General features: G+C 41.8%; 2 protein-coding genes across 4 annotated transcripts in view; both read left to right on the top strand.

The window, feature by feature from the left end:
* The window catches only part of KBTBD3 (kelch repeat and BTB domain containing 3), a 33,586-nt gene extending 11,495 nt beyond the window's left edge, over window positions 1–22,091 (top strand). For all 3 annotated transcript variants that reach the window (XM_056561612.1, XM_056561611.1, XM_056561610.1), the window contains exons 2-3: window positions 10,457–10,696; window positions 18,756–22,091. In XM_056561612.1, the coding sequence (XP_056417587.1) occupies window positions 10,485–10,696; window positions 18,756–20,358 (1,815 nt within the window). In that variant the 5' untranslated portion in view covers window positions 10,457–10,484 and the 3' untranslated portion in view covers window positions 20,359–22,091. The remainder of the gene's footprint in view (window positions 1–10,456; window positions 10,697–18,755) is intronic.
* LOC130358406 (uncharacterized) lies at window positions 1,535–7,797 on the top strand. Its single transcript, XM_056561613.1, has 2 exons — window positions 1,535–2,437; window positions 6,900–7,797. The coding sequence occupies exons 1-2, from the start codon at window positions 1,633–1,635 to the stop codon at window positions 7,574–7,576; spliced, it is 1,482 nt and encodes a 493-aa protein (XP_056417588.1). The 5' UTR covers window positions 1,535–1,632; the 3' UTR covers window positions 7,577–7,797.
* Window positions 22,092–25,995: the final 3,904 nt, after the last annotated feature.

Below are 25,995 nucleotides of genomic sequence, written 5' to 3'. Positions count from 1 at the left end.
GGACACTTCATGCAATTGCAGAATAATAACACAACAGTAATCCCCAGGGGTTACATGGGAATATACTTTATGGGCAGCATGTTAGTTAAAAGCAGTGGTCTCCAAACTGTGATCCTCCAGCTGTTGAGAAACTACAACTTTCAGCATGCCTGGACAGCCACCATCTGACCGCTGGGGCCCCCCGCGATCACCGGGATGGGACCAGCCGCCACGCGCTACATTCATTTCTATGGGAGCGTGACAAAAAGACCTGAGTACAGCTCTCCGGCATCATTAACGCTCCCATAGAAATGAATTGAGCCCGTGCTTTCTACCGGTAGACGATACACGCTCCTTACTGAGAGTGCCTGGGTCCTGTCCTGGAGATGGCGGGGGGGGGGGGCCCTGTCCTGGAGATGGCGGGGGCCCCCCCAACAGTCAGACTCCCCGCGATCAGCTACTTATCCCTTATGCTGTGGAGAGGGGATAAGTACTCCTTTAATGTGTCAAGGGAAACAAACCCACAGTGTGAACCCACCCTACCTGTGGTGGAAAATGAAAACACAGTGTGAACTTAGCCTTACATACTGGCCCACATTTATCATTGTCTTTAGACTGTTTTTTGTGTCTAGAAAAGGCGCAAAAAAGGAGCAAGCAGGGTTTATTTGCGCCTTTTGGTTTACAAATTTCTGGTGATTTTGAGTTGCAATCCACTGATTTTGGCAATACACATGATATGGAAGGGTTTTTATCAACTGCGCCTTTTTGTGAAAAGGAGCAAAAAAGGCGCAAAGCCAGTGACAAGTCTCTAAAACTACACCAGCCCAGACTTAGCTTTTTGGTGCATGTGAAGAGAGAAACTTCAGAAAATGTGACCTGCACAAAAATTTATCAAATGCTCTGTGACCATTTAATACATTTGGTTCTCCTACATAGTCATGAGCAGCATTGCCCATATTCGAATTTGCGATATTTCACGAATATTTAGACGAATTTCGCGTATTTGTTATATTCGCATATGTGCGGAAGAAAACAGTGAGGGGGGTGGGCAACTTTTCTATTGGTTGCTAGAGATGTTGTTGATAACCTCTGACTAGAGATGAGCGAACTTACAGTAAATTCGATTCGTCACGAACTTCTCGGCTCGGCAGTTGATGACTTATCCTGCATAAATTAGTTCAGCTTTCAGGTGCTTCGGTGGGCTGGAAAAGGTGGATACAGTCCTAGGAGACTCTTTCCTAGGAATGTATCCACCTTTTCCAGCCCACCGGAGCGCCTGAAGGCTGAACTAATTTACGCAGGATAAGTCATCAACTGCCGAGCCGAGAAGTTCGTGACGAATCGAATTTACTGTAAGTTCGCTCATCTCTACTCTGACATGTGGATTTGCCTCATTCTAATTGGCCCACAATTGAAAAGAAGGAATATGCGAATATTCGCACATGCAAATATGCGGGAAAAAACTAATATTCGCAATTTTGAATATATAGCGAATATATTCGCAAATTTGCAATAAAAATTCAAAATTCCAATATTCGCGCCCAACACTACTCCTACACATTACCAGCACACAAAAAAAGGAGTAAAAAATGCTTCACCTACAATGATAAATGGGGGCCACTGTGTGTTCCTCTCATTCTGGTAGACGGCTTGATGACAGGGATTTATTCTGCACATGTGCCTCATATAGTTTCATTGACACACCTGTTCTCAAGGAGGGAGACTGGTTTTATATGTCAGAAGCCTCTTCTGCTCCAGTTCTATGCCAAAAGAAAGATGAAAAGACGAAGGAGAAGAGGGGGTGCAAACTGTGGGAGAGCCTCGAATGCCAAAAATGCTCCCAAACCAGAAAATACATGTGCAGCTCTTGATAATGCAGGACAGCTTCTTAATCCAGAGGAAACAAGGGAGGAGACCTGTATGAATTGGCATTTTAGGAAGCAAGAGACCGATGAGGTGAAGGGGTTAAAAAGACAAAGAACCTGGAAAATCCGAAAAGGTCTCAAACCCAACACCGGCCCTCCAATAAACCTGCTTCCTTCAAAGCTGAAAAGCCGCCCAAGGAACATCCGGTTCTCCAATGTGGAGAACATGACCCTTGTCTCCAGACTGGTGCCGGTGTACGAGCAGCTCCTGGGCAAATCCAAGTCCAGGACCCCCTTTCTGAAGAAGTGTCAGATGTGGCAGGAGATCTGCGATGCCGTCAACTCCGTGGGAAACAAGCAGCGATTTGTCCACCATTGTAAGAAGAGATTCAGTGACGTGAAGCGGAAGCTGAGGCATAAACTCAACCATGAGAAGAGTCTTTTGATGGACCAGGTTGGACCCTCGGCCTACAAGGTCTACTACACCCCGTATGAGGAGGAGCTCAAGAAAGTTCTACCTGCTGAAGTAATTGACGGAATAGAATTCTTCGATTCGGATCATCCTCAAGAGCCGTGCTCCGGGGAAGACGCCAGTAAGTGTGAATTTATATTCTCGTATCGTTGTAATGGAAATGTCTGCAACAAATCGGCCACGTGTGAATTCACCCTTTCAATAAATTACCACGTGCAGTTTTTGTACTGCGCCTCAACAGTTGTGTGACTAGACCAGTGGTCTTCAACCTGCGCGACCGCCAGATGTTGCAAAACTACAACTCCCAGCATGCCCGGACAGCCGTTGGCTGTCCGGGCATGCTGGGAGTTGTAGTTTTGCAACATCTGGCGGTCGCGCAGGTTGAAGACCGCTGGACTAGACCTACAGTAAGGTTGGCTTTACATGGGCGTATTATGGCAGCAAGTCTCGACCTAACCACAGATAGGATAACCTAAACAAACTCCAACGCAATTTGGGTCATTAGACCTACGGTCAGAGCCGGGACTTGCCGCCGTGTTACGCCTGTAGTGGAGTGTCACAAGTAGAGATGAGCGAACATACAGTAAATTCGATTCGTCACGAACTTCTCGGCTCGGCAGTTGATGACTTATCCTGCGTAAATGAGTTCAGCCTGCAGGTGCTCCGGTGGGCTGGAAAAGGTGGATACATTCCTAGGAAAGAGTCTCCAATCACTGTATCCACCTTTTCCAGCCCACGGGAGCACCTGAAAGCTCAACTAATTTATGCAGGAAAAGTCATCAACTGCCGAGCCGAGAAGTTCGTGACGAATCGAATTTACTGTTAATTCACTCATCTCTAGTCACAAGATCTCATTTAACCATGAACCAGAACAGTGCGGCAAAATCAAATTATTATTATTATTTTTTTTTGTTCATGACTGAGGGTATGAACACTTTCTGCCCCTGTAAATTATATTCATTGTATAGTGTTAACGGGAGCAGCCGACCCCCTCCCGTTACTGAATTTCCGAGTGGAAAAATTCTGCTCAGAAATCCTAGTGCAGCAGTCTCCTATTGGTTTATTTTTTTTATTTTTTTTAGGGTACATTCACACGCGCGGGTTTTCCGCTGCGTATTTGAAAGTGGGCGGGCTCTTCTCGGCTGTCCGCAGATTTTCCACGAGCCCCGTTGAAGTCAGTAGGGACTGTAGCGGATTTTCCTCAACGTAAATTCCGCCGCGGAAAATCTGCTGCGGACAGTTGAGAAGAGCCTGTCCACTTTCAAATACGCAGCGGAAAACCCGCTAAAAAAAATCCGCGCTGTGAACGTACCCGAAGTGTGATTCTGCTGCACCACGCACTCTACTGAATTACAAATCTCTGATATATTTTGGCCTGTATGTATTTTCAAGCAACATCCAAAAAAGGCTCAAATTGTCTACAAACCACCTCAAGCTGTTTCAAGGCTTGTTCACATACTGTGGTCTTGTGAAAATCGTTGCCTAAAACAAAACAAAGGAGTACTCCACCCCTAGACATCTTATCCCATATCCAAAGGATAGGGGATAAGATGTCTGATCGCGGGGGGACCCCCTGCAATATAGCACGCAGCACCCACCTGTTACTGCGCTGGCGGGTCTGGCTCCCGGGGGATGGAAGATTGTGACATCACGAATCCGCCCCCGTGTGACATCACTCCCTGCCCCCTCAATGCAAGTCTATGGGAGGGGGCGTGACTGCCGTCACGGCCCCTCCCATAGACTTGCATTGAGGGGGTGAGGCGTGACGGCACATGGGGGCGGAGCATTGACGTCGCGATCTTCCGTGGTCGGGAGCCAGACCCTCCAGCGCTTCCGGAGCAGTAACAGGTGGGTGCTGCGTGCTATATTGCGGGGGTCCCCAGCAGCGGGACCCCCACGATCAGACATCTTATCCCCTATCCTTTGGATAGGGGATAAGATGTCTAGGGGTGGAGTACCCCTTTAATTGCCTTGTGTGAATAAACCCTTGTCTATTCCATAACCTAATGCCCAACCTAATTATTGTGGAAAACCCAACACGATTTATGCCCATTACTAGCGATAAGCGAACTTACAGTAAATTTGATTCGTCACGAACTTCTCGGCTCGGCAGTTGATGACTTTTCCTGCATAAATTAGTTCAGCTTTCAGGTGCTCCCATGGGCTGGAAAAGGTGGATACAGTCCTAGGAGACTCTTTCCTAGGACTGTATCCACCTTTTCCAGCCCACCGGAGCACCGGAAAGCTGAACTAATTTATGCAGCAAAAGTCAGCAACCGCCGAGCTGAGAAGTTCGTGACTAATCGAATTTACTGTAAGTTCGCTCATCTCTACCCATTACATTGCAAACAAGAAGTCTGGTAACACTAAAGAATTTACTCACAGAATCTCTGACCTCCAAAAAGATTCTGATTAGGTCAGAAGCCATGTATACAGAGGAGGATAACCCCTGCAGACTCGTACGTGCTCCATGCTGCCACACTAGACTGTTCGTAAACATGCATCACGTATGTAATGTGCATACTGAGAAAGTGCCTTTGCACATGTCTAGAGATGAGCGAACTTACAGTAAATTCGATTCGTCACGAACTTCTCGGCTCGGCAGTTGATGACTTATCCTGCGTAAATTAGTTCAGCCTTCAGATGCTCCGGTGGGCTGGAAAAGGTGGATACAGTCCTAGGAAAGAGTCTTCTAGGACTGTATCCACCTTTTCCAGCCCACGGGAGCACCTGAAAGCTGAACTAATTTATGCAGGAAAAGTCATCAACTGCCGAGCCGAGAAGTTTGTGACGAATCGAATTTACTGTAAGTTCGCTTATCTCTACACATGTCATTCATAGCCAGACTCATCTGCTTAACATGTACAAACTGGTTTAGGGTAGATTCGGCTTAGGAAAATCTACCACCTATCCTAGGGGGTCCGCACGCATGCGCAGTATACTTGCACATTCAAAATCACATGCTCATAGTATGGAGTTCCCCCCCCCCCCAAAGGAAACTCCTTTTTCTCCCATGAGTCACAATGATTGATCACATGACTTATAAGAAAAATGCAGGAAGTGATAATCTCCTCATGCCCATTCTATGGTATTAAACTGTCTGACGCCACATTCTTGGAATTGAGTTCTATGAAAAGTCTTTAAAGGGGTACTCTGGTGAAGAAAAACTTTTTTATTTGTATTTTTTTTTTTTTTTAAATCAACTGGTGCCAGAAAGTTAAACAGATTTGTAAATTACTTCTATTAAAAAATCTTAATCCTTCCTGTACTTATAAGCTGCTGAATACTACAGTGGAAATTCTTTTCTCTTTGAAACACAGAGCTGTCTGCTGACATCATGATCACAGTGCTCTCTGCTGACATCTCTGTCCATTTTAGGAACTGTCCAGAACAGCATATGTTTGCTCTGGAGAATTCCTTTTACCCTGGACAGTTCCTAAATTGGACAGAGAGGTCAGCAGAGAGCACTGTGCTTCAAACAGAAAAGAATTTCCACTGTAGTATTCAGCAGCTTATAAGTACAGGAATGATTAAGATTTTTTAATAGAAGTAATTTACAAATCTATAAAGAATATATAACCAATCCTTCTAGGATTTTACCCCAAAGGGAACACAATGAATTCCAAATTAATATAGAGATGCTTCAATTGATATGAGACAAATAAGAGTAATTTTATATAATAAATTTATATCAATTGAAGCATCTCTATTAATTTGGAATTCATTGTGTACCCTTTGGGGTAAAATCTTAGAAGGATTGGGTATATATTCTTTATATATTATATTTTATTCCCGGCCGTTGGGGTTTCGGCATATAACCAACCGTATCCTCTGATTTTTGATTTGTGAGCTGCACACATTTCCCCTTTTTTTTAACATAATTTACAAATCTGTTTAACTTTCTATTAAATACTTTTCATAGAACTTTTAAGGGTGCGTTCCCACTTGGCGTAAAAGCAGCGTATTTCATGCTGCGCAAAATTTGTGGCAGCTACGCTGCGTATTCCTCGCTCACTATACACACAGGACTTTCCGGCGGCAGCCCTATGTGTGTAGTGAGTTTTGGAGGCAGAGCTGCGCATCAGTCACGCCGACACATGGCCCCGCCTCCAAAACGCACTACACGCATAGGGCTGCAGCCGGAAAGTCCTGTGTGTATAGTGAGCGAAGAATATGCGGCGTTTTTCCTGCTGCTGCCACAAATTTTGCGCAGCGTATGCGCTAGGTTTTCAACACTCCCTTAAACTTTCTTCTTTGGTAGAGATGAGCGAACTTAAAGTAAATTCAATTCGTCACGAACTTCTCGGCTCGGCAATTGCTGACTTTTCCTGCATCAATTAGTTCAGCTTTCAGGTGCTCCGGTGGGCTGGAAAAGGTGGATACATTCCTAGGAAAGAGTCTCCTAGGACTGTATCCACCTTTTCCAGCCCACGGAAGCACCTGAAAGCTGAACTAATTTATGCAGGAAAAGTCATCAACTGCCGAGCCTATTCTTTAGTAGTAAACTAGTAATCTATTCTGCTCTGCAACCCAATTCTGCATACAATTTCCAGTCACTTTTTTGCCTCTGTCTTTTATTACAGGACGCTCATGGTGTACACCACAGAATGGTCACAACTTCCTGGTGAGAAAAAAGATTTCACCAGAGTTGCCTAATACGACCGAACCTGAAGAGCTAGAAAGCCCAATATATCCAGACCAATGGCCGATGCTCCCAGAACTCTTCCCTGTGGACACGAGTAATGTGAGATCTATGGACTTCTTCACGGACCACACAGACCTGCCACCTGGACGGGTTGACACAAAAAGAATCAAACTCTGTCCCTCTCGATACACCATAGAACAACCTTCACCTCACAGTGTTCCAAACGGGTCTCCCAATCATGGTGCCCATCTTCTTAAGGTTCTCTCTGCCTCCCAGAAGAGGTTTCGAAATGGCATGATGCATAGTCTGGACGTCCTTCACTCAGATCTCAGACACTTCAACAAGTGCATTGATGAAAGTAATTCTATAGTTGAGAACCTGCTAAGAGTGGAAAGCGAGAGGAACAACATACTGGATCAGATGAACATCCGACTTGGCCGGCTTGCTGAAAGTGTTGAGCAGCTGGCAAACCAGCAACAAGCAGAGCACGTTCTGCTCCAGGACTATCCGAGACGACTGATCCCTAGTCACACGGTCTTCACTTCTATAAGAGGGAGAAATGGTGCAAGTCACCGAGCGGGGGAAGTGCATCACTCCTTAAGGATATCCTCTTGAGCCAGGACGTGCCTATCTCAGCCAGGGTTCATGCTTGGACCAGACCATTAACATTTACTTTAAGTAGTGCAAATTTGTTATCCTAGTCGTGCAAGTTCTTTACATAAGGATTAGTTTACAATTTTTTTTTAATTGTATAAGATCAATTATACATTTATTTTTTCTATTTATTTTTTTGACCTTGTAGATTTACAAGAGTTTGCTTAATAAATATTACACGATTTGTGCCTTTATGGGAGTGCATGGTCCTTTGTCCAGTATAAGATTTTGGTCTGTTACAAAATGTGGGGAATGTATTGGTCAAGACCTAGGGGGAGGGGGAAAGGGATAACCATAGTGGTTTTTGTTTTTCACTTTTGTTCCACCTATGTAAGTGTGGTGGTTTATATTTCCCTATTGACTCACAACTAACATCTGGCAACAACGTGTATTTCCCCCCCCAAAAAAATGCAATGAGTTGTATTTTTTTTTTGTGCATTTGCCCATAGCAACCTATCAGATTGCTGCTTTCATTTTTAGAAAAGCCTCCAAAATTAAAGTGATCTGACTGGTCGCTATGGACAACTGCACCACTTTTCATCTACACAGGTTTATGTAAATCTCTCCATGTTTCTAGCCTTGGGCTAAGTTTCTACTTGTGTTTTTTTTTTGTTTTTTTTTGTGTGAAAACACCAAGAAAAAGGCCAATTCTGCCGCATGGCGTTTTTTTTTTTTTTTTGCCAAAAAACGCTGCGGCCAGATGTTAGCTGTAAATCAATGAGAAATCACAAAATTCTTATTCCACTTGGCGTTTTTCACTTTGGTGTTATTTTTTTTTATTTTTTATAAAATTTTATTAAATTTTTTAATTTTTTTGGGCATTTTTCAGATCGTTGGTAATTGCAGCATGTTGAGCCACTGACTATTAAATTTTTTTTTTGTCAAAATCGTGGCTTTCATTACCATGCAGACCACTGAATTGAATGGTAATTAAACTCTCATCGTGACATATGAATGTACCCATAGACTGTCATAAAATGTAAAATGTTGGTCTATGGAAACTCACTCAGCCCCTCCTCACCCCCCCCCCCCATTGTCTCCAGCCTTTGGCTCCCGAACTATAGTGAAACTGCAACTCCTTAAATCTGCTAGCTTGTATCATGTGCATGCTTTGTTTAAATGAACAATTACTTACTACAATTTTTTTTTTTTTTTTTTTTTTAGAAACAAAAAAAACTGCACTTTGTGAACAGGGCTGCCTGACCCCTACAGTACCCCATTCAATTCAGTGAGCTAGCTCATTGAACTAAATGGAGTATGGTACTGGTCTGTACGATGACAGAAGATTTTGAAATTCTCCTGCAAGATCCTACTACCAGAGGCTCAAAACATGGTGTGAATGCACCCTTAGTATGTTTCACATTTTGTCCACAACGTGACAACCCATGTTTATACAAAATGTGCTCACCTCACCTGCCATAGTCCTGGTACATAATACTGGCGGTGTCTTACATAGCAGAGGGGCTTGGGCCTCCTCACAACAGAGTACAGCTTCTACCTCTGCACCCGCTATAACTGTCACATGGTGCCATGTTTTAAATATGCGCGCCATAAACCTCAGAATACGTTGTAATCATAGGATTACTGTAATAGTCATGGATAACTTAACTGATGCAAGAAACGGTCCAAATGTGTCACACATTCTGCAATGGTTGCAAGTTCACCAACAAAAAACAATCCCTTAGGCCATGTATACGTTTACAGCTGCTATTTTCAGCAGTTTGATAAGCATCGGGGGGGGGGGGGGGGGGGACCAAAAATAAACTTTTTTTGCTCTAGGTCAGCACGGGTATGCACGCTGTAGTTGACAATGCATATGTAAGCAGATTCCACCAAAATTATTAACTTGATAAACCTTTCAGTCAGAGTCCGAAATTTGAATTTCTTGGTCTGAAATTTGTAATTCAGTTGTGTGCACAGGGCAGCAGAATCCCATTTACGATAATGGGAGGTTGCTGCACCGGAATTACGTTCCTTTGAAATTCTGTAAAGTGAACACAGACCAAGAATTATGGCTGTAAAATGTATGTGTGCGCACTCTGATCAAACAATGCAGTTTTTTCTGTGTCAAAGATGTGTGTTAGCCTGCGATTTTGCCAAAATTACACAACAAGAAAATTATTTCTGAGCAGTAAAAATGCTGTTTTATTGGGGGTTCCCTGCCCCCCCCCCCCAAAAAAAAGTGAAAAGCACATTGTGTAATCAATACATGGCCCCAGGGACATACTGTATAGATGTAAGATGTCCATTTATTAGTTTTCTGCTCTTTTGGCTTATAATAGGATATTATACTGCGTCTTCCTGGCCCGAACAATGCCTTATCGTAAAAGAGGACCTATGGCCAACCCCCAAATTAAATTGCATTCTTATTAAATATCTTAAGACGCCCTGATCACAAATCTTTTTACAGTCCCGCGATACACCCTCCCGTTCCTGACATATAATGGTTTATAGTTTCTGACAACTCAGGGAATCAGTCAGGTGGGTGTGAACTTTTAATAATGGAAATGATGGGCGTAATTATACAGTCAGAGGGGGTGTGTTAGGCATACACTCCCCTCAACATACGACATCCACACCCCCTGACTGTATAATCCTGCCCCTCACCTGATCACTCCCATTATTAAAATTAAGTTCACGCCCATCTGACTGATTTCCTAAATTGGCAGATGAACTATAAACCATTTTTTTTTTTTTTTTTTTTTTTTTTTTTTTTTTTTTTTAGAGGGCTTGGCCACAGTTGTTCTTTAAAGATTTCCTTTTAACGCTACATTTAATCTAGTTTATGACCATTCAACTAATGATCCATAAATAATGACCTGACTTATGTGTTCCCCACAGTTTGGCCACATTTCCTAGCTCCACGAATATGGAATCGTTTGGGAGAGCGGCGTGCAACGGATTCTTATCTGCCGAAAAAAAATCTGTCTCCCTGGTGGCGGAAAGTCATGGACAGAAGATATTAACTGTACTGCAGAGCTTCAGAGAACAGAACATTTTCTTTGACTTTAACATCATCGTGAAAGATGAATCCATCTCATGCCACCGCTGTGTCCTGGCAGCCAGCAGTGATTTCTTCAGGTGGGGCCCTCTTAGTAGATTTGTACACATGGCATCTGACTGACTACCTGCTCGTGCCCTCACGCCACTCCCCCTCCATTCATACTGACTACCTGCTATTGACTTCATGCCACAGCCGTCACGCCCCCTCCCATAGACATGAATGGAGGGGGCATGGCATGAAGTCACATCTCCTGCCTCGGGAACCCAGCATTCTAAACATACTGTTTAGAATGCCGGGTGCTGCACGTAGATCGCGGGGGGGTCTCAAGATCAGGCATCCTATCCCCTATCCTTTGGATAGGGGATAAGATGTCTAGGAGCAGAGTACCACTTTAGTACACAGTAGCACTTTAAGGCTGTTTTCACATGTTAAGGTTTAATGTTGCAATTATTGAATAAAAAATGCTGGCGTAAACTTACGTAAAAATGTCATGCCTTGCGCAAAAAGGTCCAGTTAAGTACATTTCCACTGCAAACCACGTCTGAAAAAAAAGTTCTACTATAGCACTTTTAACAAAAGTACTTACAGCTACTGTACACCATGTAAAGAGGCGCACATTTTTTACGCAATTTGCATCTAATATAAACAACAAAAGTGCACTACCACTTATGACAAATTACCCCGTGAGACTTCTCCCTTTTTTGAGGTCTATTTCTGGATTTTTGTACAATAACTGCAATTAAAAACTTGACCCTGTGAACACAGCCTGAAGGGAACCAGTTATGTTGAAAATACAGTCCAATCTGCCAAGATCATGTTCTAGAACAAGAGGGGTGAGCAGATAAATGTATACGGCATCCATTTTAGGACATCGCCAGTAATCAGCCATAACTCCGTCCCCTGTCAGGCGAAATAGCGTCCCGCCTCCTCCCTCACACCAATCGCCGTCATCATTCAGCCACAACTCCCTCATCCTAAACTCCCTCGTCCAAAACGCCATCATGATTCTCCCTCAGACGCAACTTCCTGCCGCAAAGCAGAGCTGACTCTGCCCAGCATGTATAGCAGAGTCGAAACTGTAAAACTTGCGAGTGTACTACAGACGCTACATGTTCTACAGAGTCTGTATAGCAGAGCTGACACTGAATCACGTCTACAACAGAACCCATAGAGCAGAGAACCGACACTGACTCGGCTCTGCTACACAGCAGGAAGGTTTTTCGTCTGAGGGATGACAGAGTTTTGGATGAGGGAGTTTAGGGAGTTGCGGAGGGAGGAGGGAGTTGCGGCTGACGGAGATTGGTCCGAGGGAGTAGGCGGGATGCGGTTTCGTCTGACGCGGGATGGAGTTATGACTGAAATGGACACCGTAAATATATATTTCTGTGGATAATTTTTCAGGATAACTTGTAAGTGGAGATTTTCCTACCCTAGATGATGGAAAATATATAAAAGACAGGAAGCGAACATCATGCAGTTCTTTCTTTGCAGAAAGTTAGTAGTTAATATTTAAAGGGGTACTCCGGTGAATTTTTTTTTTCTTTTAAATCAACTGGTGGCAGAAAGTTAAACATATTTGTAAATTACTTCTATTAAAAAATCTTAATCCTTCCAGTACTTATTAGCTGCTGAATGCTACAGAGGAAATTCCTTTCTTTTTGGAACACTGATGACATCACGAGCACAGTGCTCTCTGCTGACATCTCTGTCCATTTTAGCAGATGTATGCTAAGGGCAGCATGGTGGCTCAGTGGTTAGCACTGCTGCCTTGGAGTGCTGGGGGACTTGGGTTCAAATCCCACTAAAGACAACAATAAATAAAGTGCTATTATTATTAATATTACCGGAGTACCCCTTTAAGGACTCAGGGTTTTCCGTTTTTGCACTTTCGTTTTGTCCTCCTTACCTTTAAAAAATCATAATTCTTTCAATTTTGCACCTAAAAATCCATATGATGGCTTACTCTTTGCACCACCAATTCTACTTTGTAATGACATTACTCATTTTACCCAAAAATCTACGGCGAAACGAAAAAAAAAATAATTGTGCGACAAAATTGAAGAAAAAAACACCATTTTGTAATTTTGGGGGCTTCCAAATCTAAACAGTACATTTTTCGTTAAAAATGTTTCAAGTCATTGGACAGGAGAGGAGGAGCAGGAGCAGCCAGAGGAGCTGGAGGGTTATGAGGAAGGTGAGACAGAGAACCCAGACACACCGTGGCAGTATGCAGTAGAGATGGAGGCAGGTAGTCCCTCTGAGTCACTGGCGCAAATGGCACGATGCATGCTCAGTTGCTTGCGTAGTGACCCCCGAATTGTCAAAATTCATCAGCGGGATGACTTCTGGATCTCCACCTTATTAGACCCTCGCTACCGGCCAAAAATGGGGGCCTTTTTTACACCCACTGAGAGGGAGGACAAACTGACCTACTACTGAGAGATTCTACGTAGTCAGTTGGCTGATGGTCCATCCACTCGCAGGTCTGACTCGGGGGGGGGGGGGGGGCAGGAGCAGTACCAGCTCAATCAGCAGCAGCCTGAGTCTACAGTTGCTGATGAGTAGCTTTCTTCACCCACATAGTGAAGCAACTCATCAGCAGCAGGTAGACATGGAGCAGGACCTGAACCAGCAGGTGGTGGCATACCTTGACATGGCCATGCCAACAACCATTGAAGATCCGCTGGACTTCTGGGCAGCCAAACTTGATTTATGGCCGCAACTAGCAGACTTTGGCCTTGAAAAGCTGTCCTGCCCGGCTAGTATTGTACCATCAGAACGGGTGTTTAGTGCGGCCGGGGCCATAGTCACCCAAGGCGAACTCTTCTGTCCACTAAAAATGTGGAGAGACTGACGTTTGTCAAGATGAATCAGGGATGGATAAGCCAGGATTTCCAGCCACCAATGCCAGATGCCTCAGAGTAGATTGACCATGCTGCTACACCAACATTTCCCAATTATGGTTGGTTATGAAACCCTCTTTTGGTTATCAATTAGGGTTATGAAACCCTCTTTGGTACTGTGATTGCCTGCTCCTGGCTCATCCTGTGTCTTTCAGGAACTACTTGCCTCACTGATGCTTCTGGCCTTGGGCCTTTAATTTTTGGATGTTTAGCAGTAGCTAAATACATGCTTAATGCAAATTTCAACATTGATCTTTAAATGTATGGGGTTATGAAACCCTCTTGGGTACTGCGAATGCCTGCTCCTGACTCATCCTCAAATTTCAACAATGATCTTTAAATTCTCGGCGCTCTGCCAGGGCCTTCTCCTACCCCGCCGGGGCCAATCCGAGGACCTCACTAAACCATACAATCGGTAGTAGAGACATGCGGTGTGTACAAAGGGCAGGGACTTAATGAACCCGAGCTTATGACCCGCAATATATGCTTTACTGATGTTGCTGTGGGGGCTTGTTGGATTTAGTCCTTCGTACCCACACGATGGGGTCCAGGACACTCGAAGTTTGTTTTAATTTTCAAATAAAAAAATGATGGCGCCGCTGGGCCTGGGTCTGGGAATTTCAAATTTTTTCATAGGTAGCACCGCTATCCAAAATCTTAGGTTTAAATGTCTTAATTCATCTTTTAATCTTAGGGATTGTGAAGGCCTAGTGCCTACTCATGCTGCTGGCAACTCTGGGCTGTGTCATTCAGCCACTATATGGTCTCCTCATGCTGCCAACATCTCCACGCTATGTCATTCAGCCACTATATGGTCTCCTGACACTGATGCCACCACCAGGCTCTGTCATTGTGCTGCTGCGCGGCAGTGATTCTAAGAGCGATGCCGGTAATCTGCATGCTATTCTGAATAACAGTATTATTTCACTACCCCAGCACACTCCATATGCGTTTTAGGACACAGCAAAGTGTTCTATACCCCTATAGAGGCTGTATGTAGGCTAGAAATAGCCTTTTTTAATATAGATTTGCCGCGAAAAAATTCGGATCGAAACAATCTTTTTTGGAAAATTCGGCGAATCGGCCGAATCGAATTTTTGAAAAGTTCGCTCATCTCTAATTGCGATAATTCCAAAGAGACTGACTTTGTTACTGAGTCATGCATAGTGGCCATAGCATTATTAACAGCGGTGGTGACAGACCTAGATACTGGCTGGTCTACCAAGTCATCCAATACATATACAGAGTCTGAGGATTTTAGTTGTTCAGAAGGCATGTTTCAACTGTCTCTTTAATATGTAAATAGTATTAGTATTTATGAATACATTTATGTATTAATAATTAATGGTCATATGAATTATAGTAGATATTATATTAGACTAAACATTAAGTAGTATAATAATCTTGAAATAAATAATTAATGTATGTACACACAATGTACTAGAGTATTAGGGTAACTGTTTCACACTTTAAAGGGGTACTCTTGCCCTGAGACATCTTATCCCCTATTCAAAGGATAGGGGATAAGATGCCTCACCGCGGGGGTCCCGCCGCTGGGGACCCCCGCAATCTTGTATTCGCCACCTATGCAAGTATATGGGAGGGGGCGTGACAGCTGTCACGCCCCCTCCCATAGACATGCACAGTGGGGGCAGGGGGTGACATCACACGGGGCGGAGTTGTGATGTCACGATACTCCGGCCCTGTGGTCGCCACACGGCTGTTTGTGAGCTGGCACCGCGGCGTGCAGCTCAAACAGGTGGGTGGCGAATACAAGATTGCGGGGGGCCCCAGCGGCGAGACCCCCGCAGTGAGACATCTTATCCCCTATCCTTTGGATAGGGAATAAGATGTCTCAGGTCTGGAGTACCCCTTTAAAGCAATAATGAGTATGAATCAACTATACACTGTTGAAATGTCCTGAAAAGGACACTGGGAGGTAAGTTGATGGAGATTCTTTAGTCGGTGACAGGAGAGAAGGGACAGAGTTCACAGTGACGCCGCTCTGTCAGAAGGGTAGCGCTGACTGAGAGAGAGGTGGGAAAACGGACGGCTAGTTGATGACCAACTGCCAACGTCTCGCGAGAACTGGATTTCAGCTGCGTCTCCGCAATAGAGCCGTGGGCCACGTGATATGAGGGAAAAGAGGAATGGAGCCACAAGTGAGCATGAAGAATAGAAAATATAGGTAAGCTGGGGTGAATAAACAGATTAAAGATTCTGGCTGAAAAGAAAAAATAAATAAATGGTGAGAAGTATGTTGATGTATAGCAGAAAAGGAGAGAAGATATATATATATATATATATATATATATATATATAGTAGAGTAAATGAATTTGATTAGATTCATTTTCATAGGGAATATGAACAGAAATGGAGGTGAAAATAAGTACAATAGCAACAAGAAACGTATCTGTATCCTTAGCAGTAAAGAAAGATGAAGTTACCTCAGGTACAGTTCCTTTTATAATATAGGAGACGCTCTCATTGGCTGTTATCAGAACATAGCATGTTTGATTGCACTATTGTATCTAAATTTTTTTTATTATTGTTAAAAACATTTTAATATTAACTGCTAACTTTCTGCAGTAAAGAAAGAACTGCATAATGCTCGCCTCCTGTCTTTTATGAAATCCATATTTTCTGTCACCTAGGGTAGGAAAATCTCCAATTACAAGTTATCCTGAAACTTTTTCCACAGAAATATATATTTACGGAGTCCATTTAACACAGTATATATCAATCTGCTCAGCTTCTTCTGTACTATCACATGTTGTCTGCAGAGTGGACTGTATTTTCAATGCGACAGACTCCCTTTTAGTTAAGATTTGACAACCAAGACATTTATCAATGTTGTCAAACATTAAAAGGGTACTCCCATGGAAAACTTTTTTTTTTTTTTTTAATCAACTGGTGCCAGAAAGTTAAACAGATTTGTAAATTACTTCTTTATAAAAATCTTAATCCTTCTAGTACTTATCAGTTTCTATTTGCTCCACAGGAAGTTCTTTTTCTTTTTAATTTTCTTTTCTGTCTGACCACAGTGCTCTCTGCTGACACCTCTGTCCATTTTAGGAACTGTCTGGAGCAGGAAAGGTTTGCTATGGGAATTTGCTCCTGCTCTGGACAGTTCCTAAATTGAACAGCAGGGAGCACTGTGGTCAGACAGAAAGGAAATTCTAAAAGAAAAGTACTGATAAGTACTAGAAGGATTAAGATTTTTAAATAGAAGTAATTTACAAATCTGTTTAATTTTCTGGCACTAGTTGATTCTGGCACTAAGTATCTTTAAGTAGCAATTGTTCTCAAAGTGCCCTTGTAATGTTTTTTTTCCCCAGGACTATGTAATAAAAAGGGTACTCCATTATTTTAAAATAAACCCCTTTATGCAGAATAGGAGTACAGTGCTCAAGTATCTCCAGCGGTCCCATGTAAAATGCATGGAACGTGTGCTGACATACTGCTCCCTGCGCAAGTAGAGATGGGGCCCTGTTTTGGAGATCCCAAAGGGTCTTGCAGATAATGGATAACTTTTAAAGCAATGGAGTACACCTTTAATTATAACTATTAATTAAACCTTTTACTCAACAGCCTGTTTTGACCTTAATGACCAAGACAAATTTTCAAAATCTGACATGTCTCCACTTATTTGGTAATAACTTTTGGAACGCTTTTATTTATGAAAGTGATTCTGGGATTGTTTTTTGTGACATATTGTACTTTACATTAGTGGTAAATTTTGATTGATATATTCAGCGTTTTTTGTAAAAAAAAAATCAAAAATTCAGCGAAAAATATCTAAAATTAGCATTTTTCTAGACTTTTTCTAAAAAATGTTTCTACATTTTCTGCTCGTACAATAAATAGTCATATTATACCAAATTAATGATTAATTCACATCTACAATATGTCTACTTTACGTACCCATCACCTTAATGTACCCATAAACATTCTTTTACTCTTTAGAATGTTAGAAGATTTATAAATTTAGCAACGATTTTCCAGATTTTCAAGAAAATTTCAAAATCTGATTTTTCAGGGACCAGTTTAGTTCTGAAGTGGAATTGAGGGGCCTGTATGTTACCCCCATATATCACCCCATTTTATAAACTGCACTCCTTAAAGTAGCCAGTATGACATTAAAGAATTGTATTTACCCTTTAGGCATTTCACAGAAATGAAAGCAAAGTGGAGGCTGAATTTTAAAATTTAATTTTTTTGCAGATTTTTCATTTTAATCCATTTATTTTCTGTAACACAACAAAGAAATACAACTCAAGATTTATTCCCTGAATTCTGATGTATTTAGAAATATCCCATATGTGGCCTTTGTGCGCTACGTGTCTCTCACACAGACCTCAGGCATGAAGGTGTGCTGTGTGGATTTTGGGCGTTCTTTTAGTTTAGGATATTTTGTTGGCATCATATAAAGTCGCAGAGGCCTTGGGGTGCAAAAAAATTTTGGGAGACAAGTTGACGCTTTCATTGGTACCATTCTGGAGTACATGTGACCTCTGATCATTTTTTTTTTTTTTTTTTTTTTTTTTTTTTTTTAATGAGGCGATATACATAAAAAAATCCATTCTTTGTTTGTTTTGAAAGCCCACCCCTAGCTTTAGCCCAGGTGCACCTACCAATTGTAAATGGAACTTTAAGGAAATGGAACTAAGCTATAGTAAGAGGCACTGCTACAACCAAATGCCCAGCTCTGTTCCTGGGTCCAAACTAAAGGGGATGCAGCTCTGGGTGTTGGCCACAGATTTTGATGCCCAAGATTGAGCGTTTAATAGGGGAAAATTGCCATTTTAACATATTGGAGTTTATTCAGTAAGCTCTGTAAATTTTGTTGGGTGCTATAAAGGGTATGTTACGTGGGCATTAACTGCATGTTAAAAACGGCTCAGACTTCCATATCAAAGACCACATGGTATCACTAAAGAAAAAAAAAAAAAAAAAAAAAAAGCTCTGCTCCAATTGAGTTTAATAGGAGACAGTGAACAATGTAGAAAAAGTGACATGTGACTTCTTGTTGTGTGGTCCCTATCTGAAGTTCCCATTGAGATCAATGTGAACTTCAGTATTGGACTGTCCCGCATTGTGGCTCGTAGTAAGCCGAGGCTCAGTGCTGGACATCATCAAGGTTTTTGCCCGTGTACACATGCCCTAAAAACAATACATCTGGAATAATTTGCCTGATAAGTGGCATGACCAGATTTCCTTTTGCTTTTTCAGGGCTATGTTTGAAGTGAACATGAAAGAAAGAGATGGTGGAAGTGTCAGGATCAGCAATCTGTCTCCAAAAGCTGTAAAAGGATTCCTGGATTATGCCTACACAGGCAAAACACAGATTACAGAAGAAAATGTGGACATGCTGTTTCAGATGTCCTCCTTTCTCCAGGTGCCTCAACTTGCAAAAGCATGTAGTGATTTTTTAGTTAAGACCATTGATGTAAACAATTGTTTACAGCTGTTGTCATTGTCTGATAGCTACGGCTCCACCCGGCTGTTCGAATGTGCCTTACAATTTGCTCTAAGCCATTTCCCGTTGCTTACACAATCTCTGGACTTCTCGGAGTTGAATGTTGGAGTGCTGGAAAAATGTCTGGAGGCTGATGACTTGAATGTTCCAGATGAAGAGTTTGTGCTCATGGCCGTCCTAGCTTGGACTAAGCATAGTGCAGAAAAGAGAGAGAGGTTTTTTCCTCAGCTGATAGGAAAAGTCCGACTACATCAGTTATCACAATGTGCTCTTCAGAATGTACTCTATGCTGAGGAGCAATTGTTAAGAAGCACAGACTGTTTATCGAAGGTCAGTAATGCCATACAATGCATTGAACATTCTGGAGGGTTGTACCCAGATGCCCGCATTTCTACTACAGAAAAATATATCTTTGTCCATAAAACAGCAGAAGATGGAGAAACTCGGTACACGTTTTGTTATAATACCAAAACCGATAAATGGTTGGAGCTTCCGCATATACATATAGTTGATCTCCCAGGTTCTAGCTTGTCCAGTTTCGGAGAAAAGATCTTTCTCACGGGAGGATGTACAGGTAGTTGTTGTCGTGCAGTGAGGCTCCATATTGCCGAATCTCACCATGAAGCCACTGACCAAACCTGGTGCTACTGTCCTTTAAGCAATAACACTTTTCCAGTACCAGCCATGAAAAAACCAAGAACCATGCATACATCTGTTATGGCCCTTAACCATTTGTTTGTGATTGGTGGGAAAACCAAAGGAGCACAAGACATACGGAGTCTTCTCGATGTTGAAGCTTATAATCCTTTAACTAAGGAATGGAAATCTGTAAGTCCCTTGCCAAGAGGGATATACTACCCTGAGGCGAGTGCGTGCAAGTCCTTTATTTATGTACTGGGATCTGAAGTAGAGATTACTGATGCTTTTAACCCTTCCCTTGACTGTTTTTTTAAGTACAATGCAGACACAAATCAATGGTGTCAACTTGTGGCAGAATTTGGCCAATTCTTTCACGCCACTTTAATCAAAGCAGTGCCAGTCAACAGCACCTTGTACATCTGCGACCTTTCTACATATAAAGTTTACAGCTTCTGCCCTGAGACCTGCGTGTGGAAGGGCGAAGGGTCTTTTGAGTGTGCTGGTTTTAATGCAGGGGCAGTGGGTATTGAGGATAAAATTTATATCTTGGGTGGAGATTATGCCCCAGATGAAATCACCGATGAGGTACAAGTATACCACAGTAATCGATCAGAGTGGGAGGAAGTCTCCCCGATGCCCCGGGCTTTGACAGAATTTTATTGTGAAGTCATTCAGTTCAATAAGTGCAGGGATCCTTGGGGTGTAAGCCATTTATGAGTCCTTTTCTTCACAGACATTACGACTATATCCGATGCACATGGGGTGCTTAACTGAATTTGATATGCAATGAAGCCGAATGGTAGGGATGAATGCATACAGTGAATGATGTCTGCAAACCAAGAATGGGCTCGAAGTTAAAATAATATGCTATGGATTGTCTCTGCATACATTATTTGGATTCTAATACTATGTAGAGTTGCTAAACTGTCAATGTCTATAAATCTTAAGGTCATGTCCTTATGGCATATTTTTGTCTACCAAACACAATTTAAGCTACCATCCAATTGGAGACCAATGACATCACAGATCTACTACGAAAATGCATTTTATAAGTTGCCCTGTGGTCTCTTAGATATTGGGTGTTTATGAAAAGATGAATACCATCAAAGTAATAATACATATGCCTTTCGGCAAACCAGAAAAGCTAAATGTATGTGGTTACCAAGAGTCCAATGAGACTAGATGGTTCTTTCCTGTTACTTTATTGTAAAGGTGTGCCTCATGGTACACTGCTACATGAATAGAAACACTAAGATCAGGAGAATTTTGCAGGCCAGGACATGTGCAGCATGCTACTTCAGGGAGTGCCAGCTGAATTATTTCTGCTTACCATAGCAGTAAGCCCTTATGTACATGATTGTACTATCATTCCATACAAGCTTAGTAACGTGGAGCCGCAATATGGCACCCATCGCCCTCCAAAAATCTCATGGTCCATCTGATACTATATTACAGAGCTATTCTCCCATATAAGCATGATATCTTGAAAACATTATCGCTAATTCCATATGGAGGTACCATGTGGTGGCACATTGTATAGTATAGTGTAATATAGTATAGATACTCTGTTTTCTGCCATACAAGATTTGTGCACACAAACTTGACAGAGTTGGAATAAGAAAGAGAGACCAGGAAATAATCTGTGTATATGTATATACAAGTTAGCTTACTGGATGCTTTAAATAACTCCATCATTCGGGCTGCTGTCATGATGACCCACCTCAGCCAGTGATAGGATGATCGTAAGTGTAATGTAATGGGCCCGGGCACCAGGAAGAAAGCCGGACCCGGGCGCAATACATCTCACTGCTGTTCAACCTATCACCGACATGTATCACCCATAAAGACTGGAGCTTCTCACAGAAACTCAGTGAAAAAAGCATAAATATTATTACAACAATGTTTAAAAATATTTTTTAAAAGGATAAAATCGGTAAAAAAAGGTGGTAAATTCAGGACGAGATTTTCAATAGATGTCATAATTGTGTAAAAGACATAGAAAGCAAAGTGGAAAAAGATGGCAGTTCAAAGCCTAATATAAGTTAAACTAGCTGAGTACCCGGCATTGCCCAGTTTTTCCTACCTAATCCTTGTGGTAGAGGAAAGGCAACAAAGGAGGAAGCTTTTGTCCTCATATCACGTCCTCATATCCTGACCCCTAATCCTGTCCTAATATCCTGACCTCATATCCCAACCTTATATTCTTACCTCATATCTAATCTTCATGACCTGTCCTCATATCCCAACCTCCTATCCCGTCCTCATATCCCGTCCTTCTATCCCGTCTTCATATCCTGTCCACTTATCCTGTCCTCAGGTGGGGCTGAGTTGTGATGAAGATATTGTAATCCGACATAGAAGGGGGCGTGGCCTTGTGGGAGTGGGCATGATTTGCAAGCCAGACTGATACACAAAAAGGGTAGAAAATAAAAGGGCTGTGGCTTAAAGGGTGGGCGTGTCTTTGCCCGATGGGGGTGGCATGTGGGGGCGGGGTGTAACTTGCAAGTCAGACTGATGCATTCACCAGGAGATGCAGAGCGGAGCTTGTGGAGTAAGGAACCAGATTGCCCATATGCTTGCAAGGGACTTGAAACAAAATCCCATTCTATACATAAAGGGGTAGGTTAGGGATAATTTAACTATTATATATTTTTATTTGACATATAAGTAATATATGTACCAAGTATATTTGAAATATCTCCAGCTGTAGGGAAGTTATGCTGGAACATACATATCCTATAGATTTGCATTGGACTTTAAACAAAAATCCAGACCCTTGCAAATGGAGGTAGGTTAGGGTTAAATTAACTATCCTATGTTTGTAGCTTGCATATAAGTAAGATGTGTTTCGGTCGGAAGACCTTCGTTCAGAGGTGTCGCCATCCCTTCTGTTGGGCAAGGTGGGACATCGCTGCAGCTGGCCATTAGCTGAGCGCTGTGTGACGTGTCGGGCACATAAATCAGGAAGAAGACCGAGGCCAGAGAATGGGAGAGATATTAGTGGCAGCGAGGGAGTGGCGGGAGGTAAGTTTAATGTTTATTATGCTAGTTGCGGCAGCCCAAGAATAATGATAAAATACTTTTTCTGGTTTAGCTCATAACGAGAAATATAGTTATGGGGCACAAACCTCGGCTATAACTTTGCCCAAACTGCTGCTGCAAGAGTAAAATGTGCAATACAATATGCAAAAATCAGTGCATTTAACAAGACTAATGTTGACCAATAATGATATATTATTATTATTGTTTTCACTGTTCTTTTTTGTTGTTAGAAAATGGAAGCTTACATTTTGTTGGTTGACAAAGCCATATCTTTTTTTCTCTGCACATATTCACCCATATGTTTCTTCATTAGGCATATACTAGAAGACTGAATGATGGTTAATGTGTATATAGTGTATGAGTTTAGCTGAGTAGAGATGGACAAATGGAGTCAGTGACACAGTTTAACCCCTTAAAGACATTTTCACCTTATGGACTCAGCCCTTTTTTGCAAATCTGACCACTGTCACTTTAAGCATTAATAATTCTGGGATGCTCTTACCTTTCATTCTGATTCAGAGATTGTTTTTCGTGGCATATTCTACTTTAACATAGTGGTACATTTTTGTCGTTACTTGCATCATTTCTTGGTGAAAAATCCCAAAATTTCATGAAAATGTTGAAAATTTAGCATTTTTCTAACTTTGAAACTCTCTGCTTTGAAAATGGATATTCCAAACAAATTATATATTGATTCACGTATACAATATGTCTACTTTATGTTGGCATCATAAAGTTGACATGTTTTAACTTTTTGAGGACATTAGATGGCTTCAAATTATAGCAGCAATTTTCAAAATTTCAACGAAAATTCTAAATCTGAATTCTTCAGGGACCAGTTAAGTTTGAAGTGGATTTGAGGAGCCTTTGTGTGAGAAATACCCCATTATAGAAACTACACCCCTCAAAGTATTCAAAATGACATTCAGAAAGTTTGTTAGGTGTTACACAGGAATAGCAGCAAAGTGGAGGAGAAAAATCAAAATCTGCATTTTTTACATTATGTTCTTGTAGACAAATTTTTTTCATTTTTCAAAGTGGTATAAGGAGAAAAAGCCCCCCAAAATTTGTAGCTCAATTTCTCTCGAGTATGGAAATACCTCATATGTTGACATAAAGTGCTCTGTGGGCTCACAATTTGGCTCAAGATGGAAAGAGTAGCTTTGGAATTTTGGAGAGCGGATTTTGCTGTCATGGTTTTTGGGGGCCATGTTGCATTTAGGAAGCCCCCATGGTGCCAAAACAGCAAAAAAACAAAACAAAAAAAAAACACATGGCACACTATTTGGGAAACTATACCCCTCAAGGAACATAACAAGGGGAATAGTGAGCCTTAACACCTCACAGGGGTTGACAACTTTGCGTTAAAGTTGGACGTGAAAATGGAAAATTAAATTTTTAACACTAAAATGCTGGTGTTACCCCAAATGTTTCTTTTTCACAAGGGATAATAGGAGAAAATACACTGCAAAATTTAAAACCCCCTTAATTCTGAGTATGAAAATACCCCATATGTGGATGTAAAAAAGTTCTTCTGGCGCACTACAATGCTCAGAAGAGAAGGAGCAAAATTTGGCTTTTTTGATGAAATGTTTTTTTGGGGGCATGTTGCATTTAGCAAGTCCCCAGGGTGCCAGAACTGTAAAAAAAAACACATGGCACACTATTTGGGAAACTACACCCCTCAAGGAACGTAACAAGGGGTACACTTCACAGGTGTTTTTGACGGGTTTGCGTTAAACTTGGATGAGAAAATGAAAGAAAAGATTTTTAACAGTGGACCGTAAAAGTGAAAACTTAGATTTTTAACACTAAACTTATGGTGTTACTCCAAACTTTTCATTTTCACATGGTGTAATAGGAAAAAATGGACCGCAAAATTTGAAGTCTAATTTCTCGTGATTAAAAAAACGCCCCATATGTGGACGTAAAGTGCTCTGCTGGCGCACTACAGGTCTCAGAACAGAAGGAGTGACATTGGACTATTAGAGAGAGAATTTTGCTGGAATTGAAGTCGGGGGCCATGTGCAATTATAAACCTCCCATGGTGCCAGAACAGCAGAAACCCCCCACATGTGACACTATTTTGGAAACTACACCCCTCAAGGAACATAGCAAGGGTTACAGTGAAAACTTACATCTCACAGGTTTTTTGAACAGTGGGCCGTTAAAATGAAAAATGTGATTTTTCACACTATATTGATAGTGTTACCCCAAATGTTTCATTTTCACATAGGGTAATAGGGGAAAAGGCCCCCATAATTTGTAGTACAATTTCACCTGAGAAAGAAAATACCCCATATGTGTATGTAAAGTGATCTGCGGACGCACTGCAATGCTCAGAATAGAAGGAGCACCATTGGGCTTTTGGAGTGAAAAGTTTGTTGGAATTGAAGTCAGGGGCCATGTGTGTTCACAAAGCGCCCATTGTGCAAGAACAGCAGAAACCCCACACATGTGACACCATTTTGGTAACTAAACCTCTCATGGAACGTAACAAGGGTTATAGTGAGTACTTATACCTCAAATGTTTATTGAACAGTGGGCCGTAAAAGTGAAAATTTTAATTTTTAATACTGAATTGCTTGTATTAACCAACATTTTTTTAGTTTCACAAGTAGTAAGAGGAAAAAAGCTCCACAAAATTTGTAGCCTAATTTCTCCAGAGTAAGGATATACCCCATATATGGCAGTGAAGCACTATGCGGGTGCAAAACAGGGCTTAGGAGAGAGACAGTACCGATGAGATTTGAGGCCTAAAGTGGTGATTTGAACTGCAAAGGCCGAGAATCTGACATAAAATCTAAACTAAAACCCGGCAAGTGACCACAATTTTGAAACTACACCTCACAGGTTTTTTGAACAGTGGGCCGTAAATTGAAAAAATGTATTTATTTTTTCACAAAAATGCTGAGGTTACCCAATTTTTAACATTTTCACAAGGGGTAATGGGAGAAATTGGGTTACAAATTTTGGAGGGCTTTTCTCCTGACTATGGAAATACATCCACATGTGGGGGTATGTGCTGGGCAGGCGCACAAGGCTCAGAAGTCATAGAGGTCTGTTTGCATTTGAGGCCTATGGCATATCAGTAGCTGATGGTTACATACATTCAGAGGAAAATACAAAAATGAAACACCCGCATGTGACACCATTTCAGAAAGTTCCCACCCTGAGGAATGGGTATAGGGCTAAAGAGGACATTTGAACGCACAGGTGTTTCCTAAATTTATTTTCCAGGAATGGATGAAGGGTAGCTTTTCAAAATGGCAATTTTCAACCTATGCTCTGCTTCATCTTTCTGTGAACAAC

Source organism: Hyla sarda, chromosome 2 (genome assembly GCF_029499605.1).
Source record: "Hyla sarda isolate aHylSar1 chromosome 2, aHylSar1.hap1, whole genome shotgun sequence".
In the NCBI taxonomy this organism is placed as follows: Eukaryota; Metazoa; Chordata; class Amphibia; order Anura; family Hylidae; genus Hyla; species Hyla sarda.
Note: the sequence above shows the minus strand (reverse complement) of the source record. Positions and strands in the feature narration are given on the sequence as shown.

Bases quoted from the DNA above. Each gene is read 5' to 3' on its own strand.
- LOC130358406 (XM_056561613.1), top strand. From the start codon at position 1,633: ATGACAGGGATTTATTCTGCACATGTGCCTCATATAGTTTCATTGACA. The intron at 2,438-6,899 runs GTAAGTGTGAAT...CTTTTATTACAG, and splicing joins GTGCTCCGGGGAAGACGCCA to GACGCTCATGGTGTACACCA.